Below are 25,469 nucleotides of genomic sequence, written 5' to 3' on the forward strand. Positions count from 1 at the left end.
ATGTGTCTTTGTATCGGGCAATCTTAGCCACACTTCAGAGGGGCACCGTAGGGTGTAAGGCTAGTATAGAGTCATGGAGTGCCAAGAGAGGTGGTGGGTTCTGGAAGTGGAAGTGGACAGTTCCTGAATCCTGATGTACTGTTCTTTAAAAAGAGGCATCTTTAACTATTTGCTAAACTGGAGCAGGATTGCGGAGGTCGTCATGGTTACAGGGATGTTGTTCCGGACCCTATGGCCATAGAAAGAAAAGGCAACAAGTCATACCTGAAGTACTACACACATTGACTGATATATATTTTTTTCCGCTCCCCTCATCAGGAAAAGATCTTATGTCATGAATAAGTTCACCCATAAGCACTGGGTAATGGGGTGAAGGGTGTTTCCTGACGTGTCTTAGCTATATGTAGGAGACACAAACTAATGAACAGCTGGTGGCTCATCCTGAGGAAAGCCTCTATGGAACATTAATCGCTGATAATATTTAAAGGTTTCAGACAGAGCAGGCCCAGAGGATAAGTGGTCCTCCCCTCTTGATGTACTTAAGTTAAAGTCTCCACCCAACACCTTTCAGTGTCATAGATCTCTTCCTATGGGATGCATCGGAAACACCTCTCAGCATCCTATCCCTCTTCATATGGCATACAACTCAAACACCTCTCAATGTGATATCTCTCTTCCTATGAGCAGCATCGGAAACACCTCTGAATGCCATATCTCTCTTTCTATTAGATGCATCGCAAACACCTCTGAATGCTTACCATGAGATGCATCCCAAACACCTCTCAGCATCATATCTCTGTTCCAAGGAGATGCATTGCAAACACCTCTCAGCATCATATATCTCATCCTATGACATACATATATCGTGTGAGATACATCTCAAACCCCTCTGAATGTCATACCTCTCTTTCTAATAGATGCATCGCAAACACCTCTCAATGTCATATCTCTTTCTATAAGATGAATAGCAAACACCTCTCGATGTCATATTTCTTTGTATAATATTTCGCAAACAGCTCTGTGTTTTATCTCTCTTCCTATGAGATGCACCCCAAACACCTCTCAATGTTATATCTCTCTTCCTATGAGATGCTTTGCGAACACCTCTCAATATCATATCTCTCTTTCTATAAGATGCATTGCAAACATCCCTGAATGTCAAACCTTTCCACCAATGAGCTACATCACAAACACCTCTTGTTCTATCAGATGCATCGCAAACACCTCTTAATGTCACATCTTTAATCCAGTTATTAGAGCTAGATTTCATCAAGATTAAGCATCGCTCTGTTTTGTGTTTCAGACAAAATGCATTTAAAATGGCACGCAGATTTTGGTGCAAGTGAATACTCATGGCACATGAAACATGAAATGAGGCCAAGTCAAATACTTTTTAAAAGTGGCATTTTTGGTGCATGCAAAGTGAAAGACATGAAATGATGCCTGGTCAAAATGCTGTCAGTCTGAAATGCTTTCATTTAAAACCATGCTTAATTAATTAATCATGGATATTAATGTGTTGAGTTTAGATTTAACCTCACTATAGAATGTACATTTAATTTAGAGAATTCTTAAAAGTAGCACATAATTGTGCTGAATTAACGTGTTTTTGCAGTGTGGAAAAACTACTGATTTCAGTTTCCTCTTTGGCTTTGAGGATAAAATGGAATGGGTGTTCTCACCTCCCAGCTCCTTTTCCTTGTAATCTACGCCCCCTGTTCCTGTCTCAAGAGACTTTGGTGCATATTTAGACAATACATATTCAGTTCATAACACATCTTTCCTATAATGTGTATTAATTAATCAACCATGCACCAACACTACATGTGGGGCAAACGCATTTTGTATAAAAGCTATTTAAAACATTAGAGCATGTTGCTATGAGTATGTATTAACTGTCTGTGCTTTGAAAATTTGCACTGGTGCATCTTTATGCTATGTTGTGCATTGCACATTTTGCAATGTTGTGCACATATAATAGAAAAGCTGCTTTAAACTAATAGCTTTTGCTAGGTAATAACTAATACAGGGTACTAGTATGGGGGAGGTAAACATAAAGGATTTTATTTCATAAATTATTATTCTTTTGTGTTTATTTGTTTTTGGTCACAAAATAAAATGGATGCCTAAGAATTCAGCATGGCTTAGAATTGTTAGCAGTGTGCTGAATGAGAGACGCATGCGCAGAAGAATGTGCCAGCTGCATGAACTGCTAAGTGCCTCAAGTGTGGACACATGGGTCAAGGCAACAATGAACTGTACACTCCTATCATCGTGCTGGTGCACCAGTATTTGTGGGAGAGTGTCATCCCTGCATGCAATTTGAAAGCAAGCAGGAAATGGACTGACACAATCACAGTGTAAGTTTCTAATGAAACTGCAACATTATTAATATAGTCAGCCAAGATTTAGAGTATAAATAATGACCCTTAAGGGGCGTGTCAGTTTTAGAGGAGGGATAAGGAGAGGGAGCAGATCTGACCAGACATCATATGGGTTAGGTACGTGAATGTCGCCGGTGCAGCCTGGGAGGAGATTGCGTCCGAGAAGACAGTGGGAGGTGGGGGCAGAGAGGCATAGGCTAGCCTTGCACGTCTTCTCTTTGGCAAGGCAGATCACATTCTTCTGTGGTCTTGTGAAGGGAGGGTAGCCTCTCTGTGTGAGACACAGAGAGGCTGATGAACAGATCAGGGCAGAGAGAGCAGCTGATAGAACAATTTTAGATGTAAATGCTAAAACTCTAAATTTATGCTTTAACTAACTAACTATTTTTGAAAAGATGTATTTGTCTTATGCATTTATTTCTCTTTACGAGAGATTTTTGCCAATTTTTAATTATTGATTAGCCTTGCAAAATTCACTTTTGAATTATATTTTCCTGAACTCTTTAAAGAATTCTGACTGACATTTGATGCCTCATTCCCTTCCTTTATGGAATGTCTTATATTCAATCTGTAATATGTTCCGTATTAATTCAATTTTTCCTATTTTCAATTCTGTAACCTTATTGAAATTTGACTAATGAATAAAGGGTCAGAGAACCTTAACTTTTAACTAGAAAATAAAACCATTTAAAACAATTCACAACTCTCATTATTGGCTTAAATATTAATTGCATTTTGATTGTTCATGTTTATGTAAAGTCTCCTGAAGGTGATACACAGTGGCAAAGGTCCATTACCTTTAAAGCGGTAAACTAGAGGTAAAAGATGTTTTGCATTGAGAAATTACCGTTGGATCACCATGAGATCTATCGCAAACATCTCTGAATTCGTATCTCCCTTCCTAGGAGATACATCAGAAACACCTCTCAGTGTAATATCTCCCTTCCTATGAGATGCATCGGAAACACCTCTCAGCATCGTATCCCTCTTCCTATAACATACATCTCAAACACCTCTCAATGTGATATCTCTCTTCCTATGAGCAGCATCGCAAACACCTCTGAATGTCACATCTCTCTTCCTACGAGATGCATCATAAACACCTCTGAATGTCACATCTCTCTTCCTACGAGATGCATCATAAACACCTCTGAATGTCACATCTCTCTTTCTATGAGCTGCATCGTAAACACCTCTGAATGTAATATCTCTCTTCCAATGAGATGCATCTCAAGCACCTCAAAATGGCATCCTTTCTTCCTGTAAGATTCATCGCAAACATCTTTCAGCGACATATCTCTCTTCCCATGAGATGCATTTCAAACAACTCAGAATTATTGCCCCAAATAGTATGAAGTTCCTCAAGGTGGAAAAAGTGCTAAGAAGGCAGGAGGAAGGGGATCCTCCTAGTCGGACATAGAGTCCTCACACACCCAGCAAGCTAGGTGTCATGCTTCATCATATGGGCTTGCTCTTCGTCGGATCTGCGCTGCAATACCCGATGGGCACCCATAAAGGGGGTCTTTGGCAGAGAACTTCTGTTCCTTGCCATATGGTGTTGTGAGTGTGAGGGCTCTAAAATATTGTAGATGTTGTGAAAGTGAGTGACATTAAAAAAGGATGGATAGTCCAAATAAACTTTATTGAGGAGCAAGTTCATATGAAGAAGCATGACACCTAGCTTGCTGGGTGTGTGAGGACTCTAGTTCTGACAAGGAGGATATCCCTCCTCCTGACACTAAGTACATCTGAGAGATCCACTCTTAATGAGATACGTGCTGCCTATGAGGCATTAGCGCAAACAGTGGGTGAATTGCTAAGTGTTCCCGCCAGAGGAAACATCTGACATGGCCCCAGATGGTTTGACTATCATTGCTTCAAATCAGCTAAGCGGCTGAGGGAAGCTCTGGCAGCCAAACCAAGAATCCAATCTGCGGTCCGTGTATGCAGCAAGGAATACAAGTAAGCCCTGCTAAACATAAGGGGGCACTGAAGGAAGATACCTGGAAAGAGCTGATTGACTCTAGTACTTTGAGGAATAGCTCGAGGTTTTGGAATGTTGTGAATGGGTCCCTGTTCGACAAGGAAGGGGGAGGGCCTTGTTGCTCACATCACAGAGGAGGAGTGGGTACTCCATTTTAAATCTATGTTTGACTACCCGACTGAGCCTAGCCACAGAGAATGCCAGATTAGGAAGGACGCTGTGATATGTTTGTTTTGATAGGGGTGAGATCATGGAAGGGATTTTAGGGCTAACTATTAATAAAGCTCCAGGCCCAGATGGGATTCCCCCCGGATCCATTTAAGTCAGACGCCTTGTTCTTTTTAACGCCGCGGCAAAAAATGTGTGTCATCAGTCCTGGGCTTCTTCAACCATAGTCCCAGTTTTTGAAAAGGGCAACAGAAATAGCACTCACTGCTATAGACCTATTTTGCTCTTTGATTCAGTGGTCAAAGTGGTGGGACGTGTCCTTTTACAGAGTTTAACAACCTGGGCAGATGAAAATAGGATCCTGTCGGACGTCCAGTATGGCTTCCGGCCGGAGCGCTCCACTGTTGCTCAGTGCCTTAATTTATTTATGATACTGAAAAAATACACTGTTGTGCATCCCGGAACCATCCACCTCGCATTCATGGATTTGTCATCTGCTTTTGACTGTGTGAATAGGGTTACGCTATGGCAGTCCATGAGGGCAATGGGGGTGGAAAACAGCATTGTTAACTTTCTTGAGGACCTGCATTCATCGACTAGAGCCAATGTCCGGTTCTCTCAAGATCTGCAGGTTACAAGGGACTTTGAGATTAAGAAGGGAGTCCGACAAGGCTGCATTCTGGTGCCTTTTTTATTTAATTTTTATATTAATAAATTAGAAAGTGTCTTGAGAGCAACTGGAGCCGATTTCCACTATGTAGCATGACGAGACATTCCAGTTCTGCTTTACGTAGATGATGACGTCCTAATATCCAGAACTGAACTGGGCTTACAAACCCTTTTATCTACATTTTCGGGATTTATGACAGATCGAGACTTGGCCATCAATAACTCGAAATCTTATGTCATGAAGGTGGGGAAACATATGAAAAAGAGCTTTCAGTTCAGTACTGGCAATGACAAGATTCCCCGTATGAATGTTTTCTCCGATTTAGGGGTCCTATTCGACGACCAACTTAAATGGGACCCCTTAATTCAGAGAAAAAAAGGGGATCTGGCGCGGGTCAATGCAGCAATTTTTAACGTTGCCTCTAAAGTGGGGAAGAAAACCAACAGGAGCTATGCTACAAGTGTTTCAAGCTTAGCCATAGCAACTTATGGTAGTGAGATCTGGGGATATGCGGTTACAGAACCCCTCCAGGTAGTGGAAAATTGATTTTTTAAAAGACTATTATGTGTCCCGCAAGGATTCTCAAACTTGGCGGTACACAAGGAATTGGGGTTTACCTACCTAAGTGATAGTCTTGCTCTACGTCCCCTGATTTTCTGGCTAAAGTGTTGGTTAAATGAAGATCTAACCCTTACTGATTTGATCTTAAGAGAATGCTTGTCCCTACATAATGTGACTCATATCCCCTGGTGCAACTATATCAAAAGAGGGTTTGAGTGGATTGGGCGGGGTGTTTTATTCTCCAAGCAATATGTCATCACAAGAAAGGATGTGGAACTAACCAAGACAGCCTTTCTGAGCCGAAGGCTAGCAGACCGGGAAATAGAAGAGGCACGGAAACCTAGTGTCCGGGCACATTTATTGCTTAAATCGACCCCATTGTCAGAACCATACCTCATGGTGTCCTTGACGACACATGAAAAATTTCTTTTAACCAGGTTTCAGTTGAATCTCTTCCATCTCTTGCTAGCAAGACCTAAGGGGGCTAACAGAGGCCAAGTGCTAGCATCCTGTGGCTGCGACGGAAAGTCTCCTCAGGATTTGCTGCACTTTGTGTTTTTTTGTAAATTGTATGAAGTCCCCAGGAGGCATTTTTTAGTCCCTATTTTAAAGAAATTTAATTTTATTCAAGTCAGACCAGCCCTGGTCAGGGCCGGACTGGCCTTTGTGGGCACCGGGCGTTTCCCTGGTAGGCTGCTAGGGTGAGGGGCCGATTTTGGGCCCCTGGGAGCCGGTTTTTTTACAGGGCCGTTTTTGCAGCCCTGTAACAAAATAGACCGAAACCGGCCCTGGCAAAGAGCTTGGCCGCTCCCATGGGGGCCAGCCGAGCTCTTTCCCAGGGCCAGTTTTGGTTCCCACTCCGGCCCTGGCCCTGGTGTATCTTCAATTGTTGAAGGATGACTGTATCATTTTTATAGTAGGGTTTTTAAAAGCATCTATGAAATCTAGGCACTATATGGACATGTAGAGTCTGCTGGTTTAGACATGTTTTTAGATGATCTATTGTGAGGTAACTCCGTTTTTTTTTTTATTATGTTAACAATTTACTGTTTTTATGCATCGCATCTGTGTAACCTTTATGGTTTTGTAATCAAAAACCGAATAAAGTTTATTGACTGACTGACTGACAGGTTTGCATGCCATTTAAAAACTTTTCGGGGGGAGGAGCCAGGCCGGCGACCGCGATGGCCGCTTAGGCGCCCGGCTCCGTAAACCTTTCCGCCTCGCGACCATATCCTGCCCGCTATCCTATGCCCGCATCACGGAATTGTGCGGGGGAAAAGAAATGACCGCTGCTTGTTTGCCTCCGGGACTCCTACCTGCCCGGATGCCAGAGATACGTCCCATCTTTTCTGAGGCCTGTGAAGACGTCGGAGCCGGGGCCTGGAGTGGAACGCTGTGCTGACCGCCGACACCACAATGGCGGCCACCAGTACGTGAAACCTGACCGATCGCCCAAGATGGGGCGCATTTGGTCCCGTTTCTTTGTTTGTGCCTCGACTCCGACGTTGGCGCCGTGGAGCGATCCCGACTCCTCCTCAGACGGGCTGCTGCTTCCAGACGGGGGTGCTCAACACAGCGGCCGCCGGAATTGGAACCCAGCTTTCCTGCGACCGGGGGACTTCCCCGAATCGTGCAAGTGAATATTTTCATTGCTCACGTGACCCGCCGGGTTGAGTTGACTGCCCGGACTGCTGCACTTGGTTCCCCTGGCCTGTTTGTGACGCCATGCACTCCCCCTCTTCTTTGTCTGGTGCCCGCTCCCGGTCCTCCACGGTGCTGGATGTTGACCGTGAGGCTGTTTGCGGTGGTGACTCCCGGCTTCAGCTGCTTCAAGGAGATGAAAGGAACGCATCTGGGAGGCGTGCTGACATTGCGGCGCATGGTGAAGGGCTAATGGTTTGCGACCTGGTTCTGGCTCTTGGCGCCCTCCGCGGTGCCCTACAACGAGACGCTCGGAACCTGGCAGAAAAGTTGGACACCATTATTGCCACCCCGAGGACGGAGGCGCCACCCATGCCCTGGGCATCTGCCACTTTGCTTGTGAGCACCACAGATGGCTGCATTTCTGATACCCTACCGACTTGGGAACTCGTTGGGGACCCGACTCATACCACTCCTGGTTGCCCACTGGGTGACTCCTTTGAGTCTGGGACCACTGGCTCTGTGACACCGAAGGGGTCGGTTGTTCATGTAGCGCCCTTGAGTGCTCCGACGAGGTTCCGACAGTGGAATGGAACGGTTCCTACATTTCAAACACCAATGTCCCCTTGTGCTGTCCCGCCGCGACGTCTGATGGACATACTGGAGTGGCTTGATCCCCGCGTTTCCTTTACGCAACATGGCCGACTGTATTCCCCACTCGGGAAACCTGAGTCTCCCGGAATATTCTTTTCGGACATTGACTGGTTGCTGCATATGGGGGAGCTGGATAGGTTGGGTCAGGGGTTATGGAGATTCCACTGAGCTGAGACTACTAACGGACTGATGGAAAAGGTTGGACTCGGAAACGTTTTAACTATGTAACTCTGCGGGCTAACAGTGTATCTTGTTCCCTCTTGCGGATTGATTGTGTTTGATTCAGTGTTGCTTATTGTGTTGAGGGTTGGCGCGGGGTGCGGTGGGGCCGGGGGCTGGCCTGGTGTTCCTCCTCCACTTTACTCGTAACTACCTTTCTTTCTTTCTTTCATGAATCTGTTTCTTTTGGGGGTTTATGTTCTTTAGGGCGACAGGCACACTGTTAGGGGGGGTAGGCCATGGCCATCTACAGGAGTGCAGAGTGGGGGGTTGGGGGGATGGGTCTTCTTAGTTTTGTCCTTTTATTGTTTCTATGGCCTTATTTTTCTTTCCCTTTCTTTCTTTTCTGGGATCTGGGTAGTGTATTCTATGATCTGTTCAGTTTGTTCTATTAGGGTGGATGTTTCTGGGATGTTCTGGGATGTGCTGGTCGGACAGCTATGACGACATAACGTGTAATGGTTTCACTTCTTATCCTGTTTAAGGCGTACCGGTGCTCTTATTTTAATTGCAGTCATCCTGTCTGTGAATATCCTACAATATCGTACTCCCTTCCTTTGTTCTTGATTGAATATACCGTTCCGGATCCTGTTCTTCTTTTAAAATTTTCAAAAGAAACCTTTATTGATCCTGCTATGTATGTGACGAGCAGTGGGCGAATTTTAAGTAATCTTGGTATTGTGTCGGTGGGCGGCGGACAACTGTTTTCAATGACATGCTTTATTTGCGTTGATCAAATCGTACTAGCGGCCAGCCGTGATGGTTGTAGGCCCATACCTGTACTTGCTCTGTGTGTAAATAAAGGTTTACCAAAAAATAATAATTAAAATAAAAAACTTTTCTCCATAGCCAAAGCCTCCACATCCCGGTCTCTTAATTGAACTGAAAGAACCAATCACATTAATTCAGAGTGGAACATTGTCTGATGATTGAGGAGGGACCATAATTCTTGCATATGTGACACCTCAGCTCATGTCAGAAAACTGGGCATACTTTACAGTTATTCTTGGTGATATGAATCTTACATCATAATTAGTAGAATTCTCATAGAGGAGCAGGTCACTTTATCATAGTACCATCCACTCACCCCAGTAGAAGTTAAGAAGTTGGTACATAGCCATGGGTGTTCTTGGGGGGGGGGGGCAAGGAGGGGAGCATGCCCCCCCTGGAGCACCTCTCCTTGCCCCCCCCCCACCCTGCACACACCCATGTGCACAAATGCATACCGGAGGGAGGCCTGGCCTGCTGGGGCTCATCCTAGGGTAGGACATGGTCTGCCTTAATTTTAGGCATTTCAGGGAACAGAGCTGTTCCCTGCAAAATGCCTCAGCTCCCTGATGGGGCCACCTTGCACTCCCCTGTGCACAAGAGCAGCCCCACCCCGCCCATTATCATTCTGTGTGGGGCTGATTGCCACATACAGAATGACAATGGGTCAGTCTGGGCTGGCACAGCATATGGTGGCCTCCTCCAGCCTCGGGCCAGGGCAGGGCATTCTGTCACATTAAAGTGCAAAAACGCCCATGCTGCTGCTAGGTGAGAATCCAGTTAGCCAAAAGAAGGTGGTGAAAGAAGTTGAAAGGAAAGGATTATAGTTATAGTATAGCAGCCATGGTTGCTGCTTTTTTATTTTATGTAACTAACAACCATAGACAAAGCCAATAGTTCTGGCTTGTTGTAGGTGTAACGTTACTTGTTGTATTATATATCTGGATGCAATGACAGAAGCAACAAAAATACCAGTCGGGCGGCACATTATATTAAGCACAGATTTATAGCTCATGTGTTTTAAGCCACGCATTGTATTACATCAAACACTCTTTTGGAGAGACCCCCCTAGTTTTTTCATCCCACTTAACGCTCTGGAAACAACACCATGCCAGTCGCCCCACGTCAAGGCACTGTGCATCATGCATGACTCATGCCTCCCACTTTTTCGGATTGCCTATGTGCAGGGGCATAGTGAACCCTGCTCCACCCCACCCCTTGCTTTAGGAACTACAGCAAGGGTGGAGTTCTTGATAGGTCTCATAATTAATGTGAAAGGGTGAGTGAGTAAGTAAGTGAAGGGATGGGTGGATGGATGGCTGGATAGATGAGTGAAATGATGGATGGATGGATGTATGGATGAGTGAAAGGGTGGATGACGGGCGAGTGAATGGGTGGATGGATGGGTGAAATGATTGATGGATTGATGAATTGATAAGTGAAAGGGTGGATTGATGATTTGATAAGTGAAAGGGTGAATCGATGGGTGGATGTAAGGCTGGATGAGTGAGTGAAAGGGCGGGTAGATGGACAAAAGGATGGATCAATGAGTGAAGGAGTGAAAGGGCGGATGGATGAGTGAAAGGATGGATGAATGCTAGGTTCCATGGATGGATTCATGAGTGGATGAGTAGATGGGTGGGTGGATGGAAGGATGGATGGGCAAGTGAAAGGGAAATTGAAAGAGGAAGGGGGATGGGTAAATGGATGACTGAACGGGTGAATGGCTGAATGGATGAGTTAATGGATGGATGGGTGGAAGAGTGGATGGATGAGTGTATGGATGGATAGGGTGAAAGGGTAGATGGATGGATGATGGATGAGTAAAAGGGTGGATTGAGGGATAGATAAGTGAAATGATGGATGGAAGGAAACGTGATGGATAGGTTTATAAATGGATGAATATGGACATTGTTGGGCACACAGATGGAAGGACAGAATGAATGGTGAAAGACTGAATGATGAATGAAAGTATGATTACACATTGTAAGCCCCATTATTTTAAGCAACATTTCCTAAACATTGACTTTCCCATTTATATGAGTGATTGTCTCTTTATAATATGTGTGTGTTGTAACGCACTCCAAAACTCTGCCCCACATACTTGGGATGAGTAGCACTATAGAAGAAGTTAAATACACATGAGAGAGGGTCTATGTGAAGATGAGGGGCGTCATTGGAGGGTGTTATCAAGGCCAGACTGGCCGGACCGGGCATCAGGTGTTTTCTCTGGGAGCTAGAAAGGTCGGGCGGTTTTGTTACCACAAAAAGACCTGCACATTTGCTTAAAGCTGCGCGTATACTGACAAACCATGAAGTGCACAATTGTCTCAACCTAATATAAACTTATTTTCACTTGTACTTTAGTGGTTGTCCATTTACTTACTTACATCAGAGAAGGTTGCACAATAGTATATGTCTGTAAACCTTACATTTTGTCCTGAATTTTGACATGCTGTCCTGAATTTTGGTCCCGAATTTTGACCCTTTGTCCTAAATTTTTACACTCACTGTCCTGAATTTGCACCCATGCCAGTTAGCTTGTAAATCTGCCCCATAGTGTTCAGCTTTTGGGATGCCAGGGGGTAATTTTAGGGTTCAGGGTAGGTATGGGTTTTGGGGTGGCAGTGATAATTTTAGGGTTCAAGGTGGGTATGAGTTTTGGGGTGCCAGGGGTAGTTTTAGGGTTCAGGGCGGGTATGGGTTTTGGGGTGCCAGGGGAAATGTTAGGGTTCAGAGATGATATGGGTTTTGAGGTGCCAATGGTAATTTTAGGGTTCAGGGTGGGTATGGGTTGCAAGGGGGGACATTTTAGGGTTCAGGGTGGGTATGGGTTTTGGGGTGCCAGGGGGACAATTTTAGGGGTCAGGGTGGGTTTGGGTTATGGGTTTTGGGGTCGCAGGGGGCTAATTTTAGGGATCTGGGAATGTATGAGTTTTAAGGGGCCAGGGGGGTAATATTAGGGTTCATAAGTGTGCTCTAATTGTTGTCCAGTTTCAAATGCAGAATTCACCACTTTTTTTCTCAGCTTGACCTGAGCATTACCTGATCTTGATTGTCTGCCATTTTAGCCCCGCCCCTATTGATTAACATTAGCCATGCCCCTTCGTTTGCAAGGTTAGCCCGCCCCTGGAAAAATTTCTGCGGATGCCCATGTACATAGCCATGCATTCGCTTCCAAGTCCATCCTATTTTGAACCTGCTGTTCGGTTTTGCAACCTCAGTGATCCAAGTCATACCTAAGAAGGCAAATGTTTCTTTCCTGTTTACATCACTAAAACCAATGAGCCTGGTGTAAAGTTTGGCGGACTGATTACACCTTCACAAACGTGACGTATATCCCACAACCCACCCACCTTAAACCAAGTGCATTAGGACTTTTAATATGGCGAACGGGATATGTCACGTGTGTGACGTAGTACCGCGTCCGCCGAACTCTAGATCACCCACTAGGTCCTCTGTAGTTTACACAAAGGTTAATTATTTATTTTGATGGTGGTATTTACAAAGCACAAATCAGACCCTAAAGTTAAGAGAAGCAGCTACACTTGGAATGGGAATTCAGGGCGCCCAATGGGCACAAATTAAGATTGCTATCACTGGGCTTTGATTTCCCTTGATCTAGCGCCTTCGGTAGGCTTATCCTTATCCTCAGCTCTACGCTATGCCCAGAGGGTTGGAACACATGCCAGTGTTACCGGTCTGCAGGGGCACGCAGTGCCATTTGGATGACGCATGCAATGTGCCGCTTTTTACCCCCAGCCTAGTTCCGGATTGTGCAGTCAATGTCTCAGGTGCAGGCTTTCGGTGGCATTAAAATCGAACAGATTTTGCAAGGATTATGTTTACAAAAAATGATTTTCTTTTCACTCAAATCTTTTAAATTAGTTGACATGATCATGCTGAAACAATTAACCTGTATGTATGCATATTATCTGATATAGCGCAAAGCTAGCCACAAAGCAATGTAATGCTATACATTGAAGTGTTAAATAGAGCAATAGGTAAGAGGGGAGAGGCGTGCAGTGCATGCAGACGTGGGTTGCCGTGAAACTACTCGGCTCAACAAAAGAACAGTTACTCCACACACAAAAAAACTCTTTTAGAAAAACAATTAGTGATTTGTATTACACTGAAAGTGAACCAGTGCTTTTTGATAGAGACAGTGCAGCAGCGCATGCGCGTCAGGTACCTTGACAACCACCTCCATGGTGTTCTCGTCATAGCGGAAGCACAGGTGCCGGCTGAGCGCGAGGGCGGGGGCGTGGGTCTCTTCAGACGCAAGCTGTTGAATGACGTCCCGCTGTAATTACAGAAGCAACTGTTAATGCAGCGCTCGGCGCCCGCGTACGGAGCCCTAATAACTTGCTGAGCAGGCCTACATTAGGTTTATTGTTACTCGTTTGCATAATTTGTTTCGCGGGTAGGCAGCAAAATTATTCTCAGTTTCACTGTCAGCAAAAATCCTCAAAGAGCTGATATTTAATGGAGCCGCCGCGGCCTGCTGGCGATCAGCGGCGGCAGGTGGGTTCGGCACACTCCGAAGCGCCGCGGAGGCATCTGCGGGGCAGCCGCGTCGTGCCGTGCCGTGCCGGAGGCAGCGCCTGGGACTGGAAAACGAGTCCTTGCGAGCAGCGGCGGCTCCGGTCTGGCTCTAGGACGCCCCTGCGGTGATTCCGCAAGCCCTCGCATCCCTTTCACCTCCGACCCACTCATTAGAAAGCATCCATAGGCCCTGTGCTGGGCAGACCATTCCCGCCAATACCTGATCAGGGGTCCTCACAAGACTTAACCAACATATACATGGTTACTAAAATAACATGTTTACAGGCCATCACTTTTATACAAGAAAAAGAGCAGCCAACCCTTTGTTTACTGTTTTTAATAATTATAATTATATTTATTTGCATGGTGGGTTTATTATCCACTATGCAGTTTGAAGTCCAAGACAGCACATAACATGGGAATAAGGTCCATTAACAACTATGAGGCAATAAGGCCAATAGAACACAGACCAAGCCTCGAAAGACCTTCACTTCCCAAAAAAACGCGCCCACTGCCTCCAACTACTTCATAACCACTCCGCACTTACACTGAACCCAGCAATTATTGGAATACAAGCTTATCCGCCTTCTAACTCTTCTGCTTGGGAGAGCTAATCTCAGCATCCCTTAGAACATGTGTTATCGCCCCCTGATAAAAAATTTAAAATACTATTTAATTGCCCAACCCAAAATTGAAGGACTGAGGCGACAGATTACAATGTGAGTGACGGGTAATTAACTTCTGTTAAGACCTGGCAAGCTGTCAGCAATAAGGCTATCATCAAACATTGCCAGTATCTTAACCACACACAGACACACATCTGCCTTCCTCTGCTTTGTGTGACCGCTCCATGTTTTCCCTCAATTTACAATGCAAGCAAACAATAAAACATTACGGCCGGCTGCGGAGATCTGTATTGGTTGTTAAAGGACCTTAACCTGAGTTATAGGCCCGAGTCGTAGCTGAGGATCTATAACTAGGGAGAGAGCCTTTAAAACCAGCGTAGCCAGAGGCAGAAGGGCTATCAAGTTACTACAACTTTCCACCCACTGAGGATAGAATGTCCTGAAACAAAAAGGGCATCATGAAAGACAAAAATTAGAATGTTGGTCCAGAAGGTCTGTACCATCTATTATTGGCCCTGGACCACTTCAACAGAAGTTTCAGCATGTTAATCTACAAATAATCATAAATTGTCACATTCTAAACCTCCTGACTGCGTGCATTAGAACATTCCAGAGAAGACGCTCATAAGATTTTGGCGGCCCGTGATTTAAAACTATACGCATGGGCATTCCAGCTCTCCCATACCCGAATGCTGTTTAAGATTCCCAAGGATCACGGGTTGGGCTTAATGTTTTCTGCTATGTTGGATGGTGAAGGTCTGGTTCACTCTGGTTTTCTTTTTAAATTCGGTAATCCGAAATTCTTTAAAAAAATCAAATTGAAGGTCTTGCAAGGGCTTGCAAAAATGTGGGCAGATGTAACAAAATCCATAAAACAGGGGTACTTTTGTGACAAAGCACCATTATGGGGGTTGCCTGAAAGTCTGGCTTGGCTAGGTGATACCTTAGCGACACCCTTGAGAGATGCAGGCTTGGAAGTTTGGGGAGACCTATTTTATGATGGGGACCTACTCTCATGGGAACATCTTCGAACTAAGATCGGCCCCAATCTCTCACGATTTAAATACCTGCAAATGGCCAGCTGGTCTCAAGCACGTAAACCATCACCCCATAGAGGGAATAAACTTGTTCTTGGTGGCTACAGCCTCCTTATTACCAATTTAGTGAACAGAGAACCAGCAAAAAAAGAGGTCTCTCAATGGTATAAATTTATACTCGAGGAAAGGGATGGGGACTTTAGCTTACCGGACTAGTTATGGGGTTCTTTAATCACCGATCACAACTTGCAAGAACTGTGGGCTGCCTCTTTTGAGCTTTTATGGAATATTGTGAAGCCGTCTTGGCTGCGTAGAAATCATCTTTATACACTTCATAGGGCTTATTATTCCCCACTTAGGTTATCTAAATTCACCGAGGGTAACTCAGTCTCATGCGCTAAGTGTGGGCTTATCGCTGCATCAGACGCCCATATGTTTTTCGAGTGTCCCCGATTAGGCTCTTTTTGGGCAGCCATTGGCGACACCCCTACAACATCATTGGGGTTCAAGATTACTGTAAACTTGCCTTTGGTGATATTTGGGATTTTAGATGGACTTCAGATTTCAGCTAGGAGTTTGGTGTTCTACGCAGTACTGCTTGCAAGAAGGGAGATATGCAGAAGATGGAAAGACCCTTTGCCTCCCTCCTTCAGTGACTGGCAAGCCTATCTCTTGCAGACCTCCCGTATTGGCCTTGCTAGATCTGGTAACCAGAGTAAAAGGGCCTTTTGGTATTTGCTCTCATGGATGTAGTAGATTACCCGTTTTTTTTTTCCCCCGGGTCCGATGATTACACTACCATGGGGTCTTTTGGCACCACCATCCACACAGCCGTTGCCCAGTTTTAGCCCGGCCCGTGTTGGGTGCCATTCTGACTTAGATCTGGTCTTTGCCTTTCGGTCGGGTCAGTGACAGCTGAGGGAAGTTTGGCCCCCACCTTGTCCGCTTTTCTCCCTACCAGTTTGGATAAACTGAGACAGCTGTTCGTCGGCTAATCCGTTTTGGCATATAGACTCATGGTGGCTATGAGGACAAAAAAAAACAAGACGCTCATAAGATTCATAACTACTGAACTGAATGTATGTATAGGTATTTCTACAGCACAAACCCAGCCAAAAGACAGTGGAGCACTGTACATAGTCAAACTCAGTGATAGTCTAATTTTCCCAATTTAAGAATGATGCCAGATTAACTTGGTCTTCTCAGCAAATGAGCCTGTCCTCTGCTGGCTTACATAGGTAAGCAGCATCCCATCTGCCTGTATGTTGACAAATGCTGCCCTACCTAAAATCAGACTTTAGTAGGGAGGAGACAAGAGGCAGATTTAAAAAGAGAATTGCTATGGGAAAAGTGGTCCCAACTCGCAATTTCATGCAATTTTCTAAACTACAGGAACCTTCGTAAAATACCTTTTATGCCACAGCAGAGGCCTCATAGTAAGCCTAAATTCAGAAGACAGCCAACAAAAGAAACAAGATGGAAACCATATATATTTTAGACCTAGCAGTCCATTGCCAACATGCTGCATTCGGCAAAGAAAACAGACTTAGTAGCAGCTATGTAACAAACTTAAAAAGGGCAGCACAACTTATTCAGCACTGAAACCAATTCCACTATCTACACTTTTCCAAAGGAATATCACATTCAGTAAATAGATCAAGCTTTTTCAACTAAAATATGTTTTGACAGATGGCTTCTCTTTTCTATTACACTCATAAAATACAATATTTTATCACTTGAGAACATAACACTCTATTTCCTAATAATTTGACAGGTAGTTATACCGTCAGTAAAATACAAAAAGAGGCCAAAGTCTGAAAAAGTACTGAGTACAATTATATTATTCCAATAAAAAAAATATTTTGCTAAAGATTTCTGAGATACAGTTAAACATTGCAACCCAAAACATGGATTCTATGCCATACATCAACAATTCTTTGTAAGCCAATTCCATATCCTCGTTGTAACCCAATCCTGATAGCAGTACCAAGAAAATACAGACAAAGAACAGAGCTGACGGTCTATTAGAGTCGGGGCTGCCCAGGGAAATGGGGGAATGTCTGGGACTACTGGCGCAAATACAGAGGCAACTAAGGGATAGGGCAGGGGGATGGCGGGGCTCCACTCGTAGGACCCGGAGAGTCAAGAAATCAATTCTTGTGTACACACGCAATTCTGTCTGCGTAATGCAATCTCTGTCCCGCTGTGATAATGTCATGACTCTGATAATTTGTTTTGAGGTGAAGTCCTTTCGAAAGCAGGTACTATGTATTAATGCTTTTTGTATACTGAGCAAGAGTTAAATAAAAAGGATTAAAAAAATACAGACAAGTAGAAATCTCAAAAACAGTGTAAATAATATCAAGTTCCTATTTTCTAGGGAATCTGATATGTGACACAAACTTGAAACATTCTTTCAATTGCTTGTGAGAAAGCTAGTTTTGACTTGTAAAAATCCCCAAAGTGTTTTGCTTTTTGGACCTCCTGGTTCTTTGATCTCTGCTACAAGCAAACCGCCCTAATAGATTAGTACGCATGGTAAGCTTCTTTAACATCAGACTTGGGCTATAACCATCTTTTAGATAAGGTTAGTTATTGCTCAGCTAAGTTAAGAGTCTGTGCACTGATTATAGAAGAGCACAGGGGGCATACGTGTTCAGGTTGAGTGAGAAATACTGTGTCTGTCTCAGTCAGGTATCTATGCACAGGTAACACTTTAAAGGGATTAGCTTTCTACTAGGAGAGGAAGGGAGATAGGGAAAATAAAATATCCATAAGGCTACTTCACTCTGACAACCCTAGTCATATTGTTTCCATAGAAACAAAGGGAGATGGGGTACAAGTCACCCCAGAGGTTTCGTTTGAGGTCTTGGAGGGAAGAAACATGTTCTTCTGGCTGGGAGGAGTAAGGCACATAGGAGAGGTCGTTCTCAACCTTGGTTGAAATCATGTTCTTGAAAAGTCTGTGCAGGGAGGTGTGACAGCCCAGGGGACATTCTCAGGAAGTGTCAGTTAGGGTTGGAGGAACCACAATACCCGCTGGACACAAGGCCATACTGCAAGTGGTGTAAGTTCTAAGGTGCTTGGGGATGCAGGCAGGCAATGCGTCCACCTTTTGGGCTGCAGGGTTTTGTTGCAGGAAGACCCCAGGAGGAAAGACTACCAAAGCGCCAGAACAGGAGGACAGGATTTGAGTATTACAGCCACAATGCCACAGGGGTGGCAATAATGCCTCTGTGGTTATGGTTAATTCAGACATTCCTTCAAAATTGTTTTTTATCTTTTCTTAATAACTTTAGCATTGTTTACCAAATCTAAACGAGGACGGGCCTTTTCATTAACCGTACCTCTTACCTCCCCCTGTTTTTTTATATGCGTTTTGTTCAGGACCAGCAAATGGGGGCCTACAAATAGGGGTTGGTGAGGTTCCCAAAAGTGACACTTCCCATTTTAACTCCCATAGGATTCTTTGACCCTTGATAAAGGAAACAAAACGGAAGGGAAGCACACCAAACGAATCATGTAAATAGATCTTTACTCAAGGAAATGTCTTTACTGGGTTTGGTGTGACACAAGTCAGTAGTTTTTGAGAAATTAGTACTTAAAAAGTGTTTCAGTCTGGGCATGAAGAGGTTACATTTTAGCGGTATCCAAATAGATGAATCACAGATCCACCACGGATTCCCAAAGTCACATAGAATTCACCAAGCCAATTCAGAACATCATGGACACCAGTGGAATGTTGGACTTTTTCTACTGTCGTCCATTCCGCATCAATTTGCGGATGGGCAAATCCTCCACACTCTGATTTGCTGACTGTCACAGAAAAATTTCTCAACACGGTGCATTGAGTTGGGAAAAAAAGGCATAAGCGAGCATGGTGGCCCTCCTCGGTCTCCTGATTTGCAAATCCAGAACAGGATTAGTAAATCCTGTAAAAAGAACTGTAAAAAAAATGAAATGCAGAACTGCTGCACGTGGCCAATGGGTGCAGTCCAGGCCCTTCAGCTAATTCCATATGGGGATTGGTTGCCCGCAAAGGGTTCAGCGTAGAGCCAGGTCGGAGGCCAGGTCCAATGGTCAACTCAGCTGCTCATGGGTAAACCCTTGTGCGCCGGGGTACTGCCTGCGGAGTTTTGAGTACAGGGCCTGGTCGGATGCCAGGTCCTAAGGCCAACCCCACTACACATGGTCTGAGGCTTCGGAGGGTACAAATAAAAGTATTAGAATACAAATATAGTTTAAAAGACCGACTTAGATAAAGTATGCCAAAATCTTGTCTCTAATTCTTTCTACAATCTGAACAGTCTCCATGAATTTCTGGGATACAACCATTCAAAGGCCATGAGCCAAAATAAAAAAGGGATTAGACTAAGCATGGGCGAATTTTGCGGATCTCGCGTTCGCGAATTTTGCGGATTTGCGAACTCGCAATCCGCAAAATCCGCGAATTCCCGCGAATTTGCGGATTTTTTTTTTGTGTTCGCCCGTGTTTCTGCCAGTTCGCGAGGGTTTTTACAATTTCGCAATTTGCGAACTTACCTGTCGGGTCGCAAGTTTTGCGAACTTGTTGTTTCTATGTGTCCAGCCTGTTTGGGACACTCTTCTTCATCACTGCCACTCTCTGTCACCACTGCCACTCTCTGACTACTCATGCCACCCTCTGGCCCACCCATGCCACCCTCTGTTTCATCACCACACCCTCTGGTTGTCCAGTGTACATTATTTTCGGCAAAGCAAAGCACACCTTCCCTGCCTCAAGTGACCTGAATTAATTTGGGGCTGATTAATGTGTCACAGAATATTTTTTTAGCTGGCACCTGCTTCCTTAGTGCGCCCTGATTAGTGATCTTTTGCACTTGCTAAGTGCTTTCATTGTTGCAAAATTAGTTACAACACCTGCCCTGCCCCAACTGACAATAATGAATTAGGGGCTGATTAATGGATTTTAACTTCCAGCCTGGCTCCTGCTTGTCTCCCTTAGCTGTAATTCAGGACCTTTGTGGCATATGTGTAACTATTCTGAGGTTCAGAGCAGGGTCACATAATAGTTGCAACTGGCAACTGAACTCTGGAGGGGCCCCTCAGGAAGCACTACAGGAAATGGCTACTAATGATGAGCCTGAACTTTTGAACCTGGCAAGTAGTTTCAGTTTTGCTAAGATCGTATTTCTGCAATTTAGCACTTATTCGCGGGGCGCGAAGTTGTACTGGGAAGCCGCGAACTCACGCGAACAGTGCGAGCAGTGCGAGCAAAATCCGCTGCTCGCGGATTTGCAGATTTTGCGGGAGATTCGCGAATCTCGCGGATTGCGGATTTCCCGAAAATCCGCAAAATCCGCGAGCGAAACGGATTTTCCGCCCATACCTAGATTAGACCACATCCCAATAAGGGATTTCACCTGAATATTGTCCCAATCTGTATAGTGTATCACACAGTGATAACAATGATCTGGCCCACAGTTCAATCAAACAGTTGCTGCAATAGTGAAAATTCTGCTGTGAATTTAAATATTGCATCTTTACCAATAAATGTGAAGAATGTTAATCTAAAATAGCTACAACCCTTTCATTTTTCGTTTGAAAGTACCCCTTATTGCTTACTCTTAAAACCAACTTATGAGACTGATAGAGTACTGTGTTATTTTGAAAATTGTAGGGGTGCGCCATAATCATTCGTAGTCAGCACCTGCATATTGAATTGGGACTGTTTGAATGTGTGTTTCTTAGAAATGTAGAACTAATCAAGTGTACTGCAAAATGTAGAAGTGTGCTCATATCATTGAAGACTATTGTAGTGCTAGATTCGGGAAAATACCTTAAGTAAAGCAGAAATTATTGTTTAGTGTTTAAAATGTTGCATTAGGTTTGAACGTGCCATATAAAAGCTGCACGTGTAGGTTGCCTATTAAAATGCGTGATGCTCTAACATGAGAAGGAATAATGTTTAGAAATGTAATAAGAATAATGCCTTAGAATGGTTTAAACTTAATGCTTATGTTGTTGTATTAGAAATGCATTTAAAAGTGCAAGGGCCTGAGACATGAGATTGCCAGCAGAGGCCTAACTGAATTTTCTTAGTTTAGCTAACATGAAGATTTGCAATGTGTAATTCTTCCATTGGGAAAGGCTCCTTTTCGCAGTTGAATTTGAAATGTAACTTAGAGCGTGTGTAAGATTGGTTCTCATGTATTTCTTTTGCAGGAGTAAGGCCACATAGCTTGTTAGGAAAAGTGAATGAGCTTCTAAGGGAGCCTTCACAGCTGACACCTTTTTCTCTTGCCTGGGAGGTATGTTATGTAGGGATGTCACCTAGAGTGAGTGTAGGGACAGACTTACCTTTTCTTTCCCATTGGAGCAGATGCAGTCAAGACTTCAAGTAGGAACGATCATAGTATGCCTAATGCTTCTGGCACTTACTCTGCTTTTCATTTTGAGTAATCTGAGACTCCTGCGTAGGATTATGTTTGTATTAGTGCCAGTTTATTTCCTGAACCTCTTGCTGAGGTGCTTGTATGTTGAGTTATTTTTGGCTTTGTAATACATTTTTAAACTTTACTACGTAGTCAGTGGTCCTTTGGATTGGGATGTATTTGGTCTCTGGAAAATTGTAATAAGTATGAAAATAGAGAACTTCCCTTTACACTTCTTTGCAGACTAAAGAGATTCCGTCGGCCAGGGATTCTAAGGATTGGTAAGGAAAAATCTGTATGAGAATCCCAGCGTCATCAGTTGGTAGCCAGAGGACGGTTTCCTAGATTAGGATGTGAGTTTCCCCAAGGCCCATAGAATTCAGGCGATGACTGTCCAGTGGATTACCGGCGGAAGACAGCGTTTCATGGAAACTGACGGAGAGTGACGGTGCGGTGAAAGCAGCAGTTCGTGGGAGAGTGAGTATGAATCGGGTACGAATAGGGTTATGTGTTGTTAAATTGCGGTGTTTGCGTTTTGATGTCTTGCGGAGTTGGAATGCCTGTTGTATGAAAGGAGATCAGGCTGTGAGCGCGCGCAGCACGGGAAAGTATTAGGTTCAAGGAGTAGCTTAAGCAATTAGGGTGTAGCAGACATCCACCGCAATTGTCGACCATTGTTAAAGAAATCGTGAGGTACCATTGATTACCCGCTGGACCGAGATAGGGGGAACAAGTGTGTGAATGCGTGAGTAACTGACGCTGGTCGTGGGTTGCTGAGTATTTGTAATCTATCAGTTGAGGTGATTGTCCGGTCGTTTCGTGGACAGACAGTTGGCAGTTTTGGGTAGACAATTACACGACTGTGGACGTACAGTCAGACTGTGGATGTACAGTCAGCGAAGTAATTGCCTGGAAGTACAGGTGATTATTTCAGTGTATGTATGGGACGTATGCGTGAGTGAGAAGTGAACAGTAAAGGAGGGGAACTGCTGCGAGCCGGCGAAAAGTGACGTCAGAAGGTGCAGCGCTGTGATAAGGCGGTTGGTGTGAAGCTGCGCTGGGATTGGTGGATTGTCATCAGGAAGTAAACAAGCGCTGCGAAAAGAGAAATGCTGGTTTCATCATGAAATGTTTCAAAGTTTTGAGAGATGTGTTCAAAAGAGAAAAAAATGTAGAGCCTTGTGGGGAGAAGCTCCGCCCGAGGACACTCCAGGTCATTATATGGCTACGAATGTGGGTTTGCATACTATACTGTGGCTTGAAAATTGGTGTAAAATGACTAAAGTAAATGAGGAGTTGACCTTTCCCAGATATGGAACATTTAGATCGGAAGTGTTATATCCGTTGAAATCGATTATGGCCTAGACCAACACAGTTTGAGGCATTACATGCGTGGATTAGGGCGGCACACGAAAGAATCAGGGACAGGAGACAGGAACGAGTGAAGAGGTCAGTTAGGGCATTTCAAGATGCAAGATGGGGTGCATTGGAAAAGAGATGGAGAGTACAGACTTTCGAGCGGGATAAATTGTATCCATTGTTGGTCAAGTCAGGGGACGCACAGAAAAAGAAGGCCGACGATGAGGACAGTGATACTGATGATAGCTTGATAGAAAGACTGTTATCTGAGAGACCATCTCCGTACAACCCGGAGTAAGAGGGGGAGAGATCAGCCCCGACAGAGGGAGCTAGGGAACCACAAGCTCCACCGAGTTCTGAAGTAGTTGGAAAAGTACTGGAAAACAAGGGGGAGAGCAAGGGATGGTGTTCACCCGTGGTGAACGGAGAATACTCCTATTCCCCTGGTCAAGGACTAAGTCAAACAAGTAGAGGAGTATCACCCGAAGTAAAGCTGAAGGTTTCCTAAAGGGGGTTTTCAATAATGAAAGGAAAGGATTCATCCTTTTATAAGAAACCCCTCACACACCAACCTAGTGGTGACATGCTTCATTATCGGAGTCCACCCTGGTGGCCTAGCGTCACCAGGGTGTCCTTCGACACCTGAAGTACAGTGGAGCAGGTTGTGAATGTAGGTGCAAAAAAAGAAATGTTAAAAATTGTCCTGGTTTAACTTATAAAAATACAAATTTTATTTTAAAGCAACTGGACAATGTTAAAAAAAAGGGGTGGCGAGATACTGAGAGGGGAGTTACGACCAAGGTATCTCTATATGTGTAATGGCCAACCCACCATTACACATATAGAGATACCTTGGTTGGTGAGTGAGGGGTTTCTTACAAAAGGATGAATCCTTTCCTTTCATTATTGAAACCCCCCCTTTAGGAAACCTTCAGCTTTACTTCTGGTGATACTCCTCTACTTGTTTGACTTAGTAGTTGGAAAAGTCTCAATGGGGGAAATGCAGAATGCAGAAAGTGTAAATTCTCAGAGGTTACCGGATGCTCTTAGGGTGACGGTTACCATTGGTCCCATAGTGTCAGTGGACAATCGGGAGCAGGTGAGGAATGGAAGCCCATCACAGACAGGAATGGAAGGGAGTATTAGCTTTGGAGGGTACAGTTTAGTGAATGAGTTGGTAGAGTCAAGCACGCTGTTGCCGGCTACAGCAGATTAGTCAAGAGGACCGATAGGTCTGAGGGCACCAAGACCGAAATCCCTGGGAGAGTTGAGGTCAGATTTGAGGACATGGGAGTCAGTTGAAGGTACTCCGAGTGACAGGCAAAGGGAGAACTGGGATCATGGGAGTGCCGAGAATAGAGTGGCTTTAAGGGGCACATCTGAAGTGAGTAGGTGCAGGGAACAGGACAGTGACTGCAGAGTCAAGTGGTGCATCCAGTCAGGGTATCTTGAAGGCAGCAATAAGGGCAAAAAGGCTGGACGTGATGGGGTTAAAAGCAGAAGTTGACGAGATTGTTGAGGGAAATTTGCCTTTAAAGAGGGTGGAACTTTATGAATCAGACGAGTTATTGTTTGTGGCAAAGGATGTGACCCGCAAAGCACGGTCGGCACATGAGAAACTAACTGAATTGGCAAATAGGTATGAAGTGGATTTGTCTAAAACGAAAATGTTGCAGGGTGGTCACCGGTTACAGAATACTGATCAAGAGTTTGACGAAAAGAGGGTAATTGGACTGAAGACACACATCAGAGAGCTGATTATAGTTATACGAGCATGGAATAGTCTTGATAAACGGGAAGAAAGATGGTCCAAGAAAAAGAGTGTTAAGAGAAATGCGGCAGAACCACCTCCCCGGGAAGGGGGAGTACAAGGAATTGGGAACTACCCTTCACAAGAGATAGCTACTGGAGGGTATGTGCATGTGCTTTGGGGAAGAGGAGATTTGGCGGCATTCACAAATGACTTCCCAAAACTGAGAGAAAGTCCAGTTGAATGGTACAAACAGGTTGAGAGGTTTGTCAAGATCTCGAAGGTGTTGTGGATTGATTTGAATACATTGTTTGACATTGTGGTTCAGAGTGACTTGTGGGTAGCATGTAAGGTTGCTGTCGAATGGCCCACCTCTGAACCTGACAGGGATGTTTCCACGAATGGACCATCACCGATTGTTATGAAGAAGTACGAGGAAGTGATCTTGTGGTTGAAATCTAAGGTACCGCAACAGGATATTGACTGGGTGAAAATAGATCGGACAGTTCAGGAACCAAAAGAGACAGTGCATGAGTATTATGAAAGGTTGTTGTCTTTAAGCAGTACAGTGGGTTGGATGTAATGGATCCTAAGGATATGGGATAGCTTGTGTCGAAGTTTGGTCTAGGGTTGAGACCTGAGATTTGTCTTAAGATCCAGCAGCATTTCATTTGTTGGCAGAACAAA

General features: G+C 44.5%; 1 protein-coding gene across 1 annotated transcript in view; it reads right to left on the reverse strand.

Moving 5' to 3' along the window:
* The window catches only part of LOC147729702 (dynein axonemal heavy chain 9-like), a 66,236-nt gene that overhangs the window by 20,248 nt on the left and 20,519 nt on the right, over positions 1 to 25,469 (reverse strand). Inside the window, exon 3 of the mRNA XM_086954022.1 lies at positions 13,245 to 13,355. Coding sequence (XP_086810148.1) covers positions 13,245 to 13,355 — 111 coding nt within the window. The remainder of the gene's footprint in view (positions 1 to 13,244; positions 13,356 to 25,469) is intronic.

The sequence above is a fragment of the Lissotriton vulgaris genome, chromosome 2_1 (genome assembly GCF_964263255.1).
Source record: "Lissotriton vulgaris chromosome 2_1, aLisVul1.2, whole genome shotgun sequence".
Lineage (NCBI taxonomy): Eukaryota > Metazoa > Chordata > Amphibia > Caudata > Salamandridae > Lissotriton > Lissotriton vulgaris.